Below are 8,638 nucleotides of genomic sequence, written 5' to 3'. Positions count from 1 at the left end.
AGTGAACAAAAGAAAATCATGATGCCATTGTGCAGATGAAAAGAGCATAATCTTTTTGTAATAATACCTATATGACTGTGTTATTAACTGATATACTTCAAATATTGATGAAACTATTTAATCTATGTTGTTTCAGTGCATGTATTTTATATGAATTCCTCTTTTAGGAAAGTAGAAACTTTTGTTTTATATTTCATTTCTGAATCAAATGTAGAAATAATGTTTCTATTATCTATTGTGAATAACAATCTGTTCTGTCTACAAATATTATAATTTGTTTAAATAGCACTACATGAAACAGCTAATAACCCAACTGTTTCTTCCCAGAAGAGTTAACTGGACTAAATGGGCCAACACAATCTAACAGTGCTAACTGAATTCATTCTGATGGGACTCACAAGGTGGCCTGAGCTGCAGATTCCCCTTTTTGGAGTCTTCCTCATCATCTACCTAATCACTGTGGTGGGCAACCTAACTATGATCATTTTGACCAAACTGGACTCCCACTTACATACAACTATGTACTTTTTTATCAGACATTTGGCTTTTGTTGATCTTGGTAATTCTACTGTCATTTGTCCCAAGGTGCTGGCAAATTTTGTTGTGGATCGAAATACTATTTCCTATTATGCATGTGCTGCACAGCTGGCATTCTTCCTTATGTTCATTATCAGTGAATTTTTCATCTTGTCAGCCATGGCCTATGACTGCTATGTGGCCATTTGTAACCCTCTGCTGTATTATGTTATTATGTCTCAGCGACTGTGTCATGTACTGGTGGGCATTCAATATCTCTACAGCACATTTCAGGCTCTGATGTTCACTATTAAGATTTTTACATTGACCTTCTGTGGCTCTAATGTCATCAGTCATTTTTACTGTGATGATGTTCCTTTGCTACCTATGCTTTGCTCAAATGCACAGGAAATGGAATTGTTGAGCATACTATTTTCTGTATTTAATTTGGTCTCCTTCTTTCTGATAGTCTTAGTGTCCTACATGTTGATTTTGTTAGCTATATGTCAAATGCATTCTGCAGAGGGCAGGAAAAAGGCTTTCTCCACATGTGGTTCCCATTTGACAGTGGTAGTTGTGTTCTATGGGTCTCTACTCTTCATGTACGTGCAGCCCAATTCCACTCACTTCTTTGATACTGATAAAATGGGTTCTGTGTTTTACACTTTAGTAATCCCCATGCTTAACCCTTTGATTTACAGCTTAAGAAACAAAGAGGTGAAAAATGCCTTCTATAAGCTCTTTGAGAATTGATGTCTACTTTGTGTTTAATAATCAATTTGTAATATTGTTATAATAAATATATAATATAGATTAATGTCACTTGATAATTTTTCGTATGTATATAAATTTTCCAATTTTCAAAATTTTTTAATTGTTTTTTATTTCAGTAATTTTTGGGAAGTAGGAGGTTTCTGGTTATATGAATAAGTTCATTGGGGTAATTTCTGAGGTTTTGGTGCACTCATCACCTGAGCAGTGTACACTGTACTCAATGTGTAGCCTTTTATCCCTCGCCCACACTGCACCCTTTTCCCTGTGTCCCCAAAACACATTATGTCATTCTTACCTATTTGTATCCTCATAGCTTAGCTCCCACTTATAAGTGAGAACATATGATATTTGGTTTTCCATTCCTGAGTTACTTCACTTAGAATAAAGGTCTCTAGCTCAATCCAGGTTGCTGTGAATGCCATTATTTTGTTCCTTTTTATAAGTGAGTAGTATTCCATCATATATATATATATATATATATACACACACACACACACATATAAAGAAAACGTGATATCTATATATCATTTGATATATATATGGTATATATAAAGAAAATGTGATATGTATATCATATATATATTCTGGTTATATGAGTCCACTTTTTGCCATATATATATCGCATTTTCTTTGTATCAGATTTTCAATGAGTAATCAGATTTTCGGATTTCATGAGATATATATGTGTGTGTGTGTGTGTCTATATATATATCTCACATTTTCTTTATCCACTAGTTGGTTGATGGACATTTAGGCTGGTTACATACTACTGCAATTGCTAATTTCCCTGCTCTAAACATGCATGTGCAAGTGTCTTTTTCACATAATGACTTCTTTTCCACTGGGTAGATACCCAGGAGTGGGATTGCTGGATCAAGTGAAAGTTCTACTTTTACTTATTTAAAGAATCCCCATACTGTTTTCCAAAGTGTTTGTACCAGTTTACACTCCTACCAGCAGTGTGAAAGTGTTCCCTTTTCACCACATTCATGCCAACACTTTTTTTTTTTTTTTTTAATTATGGTCATTCTTGCAGGAGTAAGGTAGTATCTCATTGTGGTTTGATTTGCATTTTCCAGATACTTAGTGATGTTGAGCATTTTTAAATTATTTTTTTGGTCATAAGTATATCTTCTTTTGGAGTTGTCTATTCATGACCTTTGTCCACTTTTTGATGGGATTATTTGTTCACTTCTTGCTGATTTGCTTGAGTTACTTGTAGATTCTGGATAATAGTCCATTGTTGAATGTTGTAGGCCGAAAGAGTGAGGGTTGTGATCAACTCAGTATACCACTGGAGGCTATATGAGTAAACAGCAAACTATTCTCATAAATGCAGAATGTCGGCAAAATGACAAACTATGTCTGATGCCCAGAAGGAATGCTGAGGGTAGTCATGCCCTAGCATTTCTTGTGATTAGGCACATCGGAAGCCTATTAGCAATAATGTGAACCTGTGATCAATTAAGCAGCTGACCAATCATTACCTCCTCCTCCCTGCTCTTTCTACCCAATAAATACGAAGGGCCGTAGAAGCTCAGGGCTACCTTTGCAGACTAGAAGCAAGGAGCCCTCTTCTTCTTCCCCGGACCCTCTCTTTAAAATGGTTTCTCATGTTCTAAGTTTTCATTTCTGTGTTCGTCCTTCATTCAGTCCCATGGTAACCATAGTAAGAGTGGCAAACCATGACAGTTAAATGCATAGTTTGCAAATATTTTTTCCCATTCTTTGGGTTGTCTGCTTACTCTACTGATTATTTACCTTGCTATGCAGAAGCTATTTAGTTTAATTAGGTCCCATCTATTTATTTTTGTTTTTGCTGCTTTTGCTTTTGGGTTATTTTTCATGAACTTTTTTCCTAAACCAATGTCTATAAGAGTTCTTCCAATGTTATCTTCTAGGAAATTTATGGTTTCAAGTTTAGATTTAAGTCTTTGATCCATCTTGAGTTGATTTGTGCATAAGGTGAGAGATAAGGATCCAATTTTATTCTTCTACATGTAGCTTGCCAATTATCCCAGCACCATTTGTAATAGGTTGCCCTTTCCCTACTTCATGTTTATGTTTGCTTTGTCAAAGATCAGTTGGCTGTCTTTGGCTTTATTTCTGGGTTCTCTATTCTGTTCCATTGTTCTATGTGCCCATTTTTATACTAATACCATACTGCTTTGGTAACCATAGCCTTATAGCATAGTTTAAAGTCTGGTAATATGATGCCTCCAGATTTGTTATTTTTGCATAGTCTTGCTTCAGCTATGCAGGCTCTTTTTTTGTTCCATATGAATTTTAAGATTGTTTTTTCTAGTTCTGTGAAGAATGATGACGGCAGTTTAATGAGAATTGCATGGAAACTGTAAGATTGCTTTTGGCAGTATGGTCATTTTTACAATATTGATTCTACCCATCCATGAGCATGGGATGTGTTTTCATTTGTTGGTGTTGTGATTGACTTCTTTCAGCAGTGTTTTGTAGTTTTGCTTGTAGAGCTCTTTCACCTCCTTGGATATGTATATTCCTAAGTATTTTATTTTATTTTTTGCAAATATTATAAAAGAAATTGAGTTCTTATTTGTTTCTCAGCTTGGTCATTGTTGGTGTACAGCAGTGCTACTGATTTGTGTACACAGATGTGTGTATCCTGAAACTTTACTAAATTCACTTATGAGATCTAGGAACTTTTTGAATGAGTCTTCAGGGTTTTCTAGGTATACAATCATATCATCAGTGAGTGATGTTTTCTTTGGCTGGGGTTGGGTTTGTTTCATTCTTTTTTCTCTATTCTCTAAAGTGTGACCTTGGATTGTCTATTTGTGCTCTTTCAGACTTTTTGTTGCAGGTATTTGATGCTATGAACTTTCCTCTTAGCACCATTTTTGCTGTATCTCAGAGGTTTTGATAAGTTGTGTCACTATTATCATTCAGCTCAAATAGTTTTTAAAGTTTAACCTTGATTTCATTGTTGACCCAAAGATCATTCTAGAACAGATTATTTAATTTCCATATATTTGTACAGTTTTAAGGTTTCTTTTTGAAGTTAATTTTATTCCAATATGTTCTCAGAGGATACTTGATATAAATTTGATTTTCTTAAATTTATTTATTTTTTAATTAATTAATTCAAATTTGTGAGACAGAGTCTTGCTCTTTTGCCCAGGCTGGGGTGCAAGGGCATGATCTCAGCTCACTACAATTATCTGCCTCCAGGGTTCAAGTGATTCGCCTGCCTCAGCTTCCCAAGTAGCAGGGACTACAGGCACACACAACTACTCTCAGCTAATTTTTTGTATTTTTAGTAGAGATGGAGTTTCACCATGTTCACCAGGCTACTCTTGAACTCCTGACCTCAAGCGATCCATCTGCCTTTGCCTCCCAAGGTGCTGGGATTACAGGTGTGAGCCACTGTGCCAAACCATATTTTCTTAAATTTATTAAGACTTGTTTTGTGACCTATCATATGGTCTGTCGTCTTGGAGAATGTTCCATGTGCTAAAGAAAAGAGTGTATATTTTGCAGTTGTTGGGTAGAATGTCCTGTAGATATCATTAAGTCCATTTGTTCTAGGGTATAGTTTAAGCCCATTGCTTCTTTGTAGACTTTCTGTCTAGTGCTGTCAATGGGGTGTTGAAGTCTCCCACTATTATTTAATAAAACAAAAATTACTAGACCTAAGAAATGAGACAGACCTTAATCTCATTTAAAGATAGACACTGTCTATTTCATTTCTTAGATCTAGTGATTTTTATATTATAAATTTGTGAGCTCCAGTGTTAGGTGCATATATATTTAGGATTGTTACATTTTCCTGTTGGACGAATCCTTTTATCATTATACAATAACTCTCATTGTCTTTTTGAAGTGTTGTTGCTTTAAAATCTGTTTTATTTGATATAAGGATAGCTACTTCTGTTCACTTTTGGTTTCCATTTTGGTGGAATATCTTTTTCCACCCCTTTACCTTATGTTTTTGTGAGTCCTTATGTGTTAGGTGAGTCTCTTGAAGACAGTAGACACTCGATTGGTGGATTTTTTTTCATTCTGCCATTCTGTACCTTTTAAGTGGAATATTTATGCCATTTACATTCAATGTTAGTATTGAGATGTGAAGTAATGCTGTATTTATCATGCTAGTTGTTGCCAAAATACCGTTTTTTCCATTGTGTTATTATTTTATAGGTCTTTTGAGATTTACGCTTTAAGTAGGTTTTACTTTGGTATATTTTGAGGTTTTGTTTCAAGAATCAGAACTCCTTTTATCATTTCTTATAGTACTAGCTTAGTAGTGGCAAATTCTCTCAGGATTTCTTTGTCTGAAAAATCTTTATCTCTCCTTCATTTATGAAGCTTAGTTTTGCTGGATACAAAATTCTTGGTTGATAATTATTTCATTTAAAGAGGCTAAATATAGGACCCCAGTCCCTTCTGGCTTGTTGGGTTTCTGCTGAAAAATCTGTCATTAATCTGATAGGCTTTCCTTTACAGGTTAGCTGATACTTTTGCCTCACAGCTTTTAAGATTCTTTCATCATCCTGACTTTAGATAATCTGATAACTATGTGCCTAGGTGATGATTTTTTGTGATGAATTTCCCAGGTGTTCCTTGAGCTTCTTGTATTTGAATGTCTAGACCTCTCGTAAAGCCAGGGGTATTTTCATCAATTGTTTCCCCAAATTAGTGTTCCAAATGTTTGTATTTCTCTTCTTCTTCACAGACACCAGTTGTTCTTTGGTTTGGCCATTTAAACATAATCCCAAGTTTCTTGGAGGCTTTGTTTATTTTTTATTCTTTTTTGCCTTTATCCAATTGCATTAATTTGAAAACCTTGTCTTCTATCTCTGAAGTTCTTTATTCTGGTTGTTCTAGTCTATTGTTTAAACTTTCCACTGTGTTTTGTATTTTTCTAAGTGTGTCTTTCATTTCTAGAAGTTTTGATTGTTTTTTTCTTTATGATGTCTATTTCTCTTCAGAATTTTTCATCCATATGCTGTATTTTTTTAAAAAAATGTCTTTAAGTTGGTTTTTAACTTTCTCTGGTATCTCCTTGAGTAGCTTAATAATCAAACTTCAGAGTTCTTTATCAAGCAATTCAAATATTTCTTCTTGTTTTGGATCTATTGTTGGGAAGCTGGTGTGAACTTTTGGGGGAGTTATAGAACAATTTTTTGTCGTATTACCAAAATTACTTCCCCCCCCCCTTTTTTTTCTCATTTGGGTAGGCTGTTTCAGTGGAAAGGCCAGGAAATCGAGGTCTGATGTTCAGATTCTTTCATCCCCCAAGGTGGTCTCTCTGATATGGTGCACTGCCCCTTCTCCTAGGGATGGGGCTCCTGTGAGGCTTACTGCAGGGGTTGTTGTTGCTCTTCTGGGTCCAGCCACCCAGGGGACAACCAGGCTCTGGGCTGGTGCTAGGGAATGTCTGCAAAGAGCCCTGTGATGCAATCCATCTTCAAGTCTCCCAGCTGTGGATACCAACACCTGCTTTCTTGGGGTTGGCAGGGAGTGAAGTAGATTCTGTAAGAGTTCTTTGTTGTAGATCTGTTTAGTGTGCTGGCTTTCTCAAATGCTGGTTATGCTAGCAGTAAAATTGTCACATGGACAGACTCAGGACCTCTGGTTAACCAGGATGTTGCATGCAATGGAATTAGGTGTTGTCTTCTTTTCCCTGAGATCGAGGTTATTCTGTCATGAGTTGCTTGTTGTATTAGCATTCTCTAGAGGGACAGAACTAATAAGATGGATATATATATGAAGGGGAGTTTATTAACAGGTATTGACTCACACAATTACAAGGTGAAGTCCCACAATAGGCTGTCTGCAAGCTGAGGAGCAAGGAAGCCAGTCTGAATTCCAAAACCTCAATAATACGGAAGCCAACAGTGCAGCCTTCAGTCTGTGGCCAAAGTCTTGAGCACCCCTGGCAAAACACTGGTGTAGGTTCAAGAGTCCAAAAGCTGAAGAATCTGGAATTCGATGTTCAAGGGCAGGAAGCATCCAGCACAAGAGAAAGATGAAGGCCAGAAGACTCAGCAAATCTCCTCTTTCCAATTTCTTATGCCGCTTTATTTAGCCACACTGGCAGCTGATTAGATGGTGCCTGCCCAGATTGAGGGGTGGTCTGTCTCTCCCAGTCCACTGACTCAAATGTTAATTTCCTTTGGCAACACCCTCACAGACACACTCAGGAACAATAATTTGCATCTCTCAATCCAATCAAGTTGACAATATTAATTATCACAGTTGGCCTCCAGCCAGGAGGTGGTGCTTTCAAGAAAGCACCAGCTACAGTAGTAGTAGGGGGAACTAAGCTTGCCCTAAGTTGGCCAGGGTAAGTATTTTAGTTTCTTAGGTAGTAGCAGGGGCCATAAAGCTCTCAAGAGTTTCAATGTTTTGTGTTCAGCTACCAGGGTGGGTAGAGAAATACCATTATCTGGGGACAAGGTTAGGCAAGTCTGGGCTTAGACTATCCTTGCGTTGGGCTTGCTGCAGCCACTGTACGGAATGGGGGAATGGTTCTTGAAAGGCAATGGAGGGGCACCGTGGATCAATAAGGCCAAGAGGCGAGACAAAGAGGGCAAAAATCTTCTTTAGTGAGCTCTCGGGCAAGGTTCACTGGTCCGCAGGGGGAGGGCCAGGGAAGTCGTGCTGTGCCAGAGGTGCAGTGCACTTATATGGATGCTGGGTGGGGAGTGGGCAGGATAGGGGCAGGGTCGGTTGAGTTTCCCGCTTCTGAGTGTGGCGTGCCCTAGTGGGCATGCGTGTTGGTCCGGGTGGCAGGAACAGGAAAGGTGAACCTGGAAATGTTGAGTCAGGGTACCCAAGGTGGCTGTCGGGAGGGCGGGAATAAATGGCAGGAATAAGTGAAAATGCCAAGTCAGGGTGGCCAAGATGGCCACCAGGATGGCGGGAACTGGCGAATCCGGGAGTGCTGAGTCAGGGTAGCCAAGATGGTTACCGATCGCCATCTTGGAGTCTTCACCGGAATCCAATCAGTCCAACCTCTTTTTGGTTATAGAAAAGGGGCGACAAAATCATCTGGCTACTTCCTGCTGTTAAGGGGTGTTGTTGGGGAGGGGGCCTAAATCAGAGGTTGGCAGTTGGACGTAGGGGTGAAGTAACATCTGGTTGAAAGTGACTCTGGTGATTTCTTGTATCCGCTGGTGGAGAAACTGTACTAGGATTGAGGCAAAACACATTATTATACAGAGAATTATAATTGGGACAAGGAAAGGGAGCATCTGTTGAACCATGGGTGAAAACCACGAAGAAGGACCAGGGCTGCGCTGGTGAGCATCCTGGTCTGGTTACACCAAGAGGCATTTGGGGTAGGGTAACAGAATGGGAACTTGTGTCT

General features: G+C 38.3%; 1 protein-coding gene across 1 annotated transcript; it reads left to right on the top strand.

Moving 5' to 3' along the window:
* The first annotated feature begins 345 nt into the window (after positions 1-345).
* Positions 346-1,269, top strand: LOC101141689 (olfactory receptor 8K5). The gene has a single exon (XM_004051120.4). The coding sequence runs from the start codon at positions 346-348 to the stop codon at positions 1,267-1,269; it is 924 nt and encodes a 307-aa protein (XP_004051168.4).
* Positions 1,270-8,638: the final 7,369 nt, after the last annotated feature.

The sequence above is a fragment of the Gorilla gorilla genome, chromosome 9, assembly GCF_029281585.2.
Source record: "Gorilla gorilla gorilla isolate KB3781 chromosome 9, NHGRI_mGorGor1-v2.1_pri, whole genome shotgun sequence".
NCBI lineage: Eukaryota > Metazoa > Chordata > Mammalia > Primates > Hominidae > Gorilla > Gorilla gorilla.
Note: the sequence above shows the minus strand (reverse complement) of the source record. Positions and strands in the feature narration are given on the sequence as shown.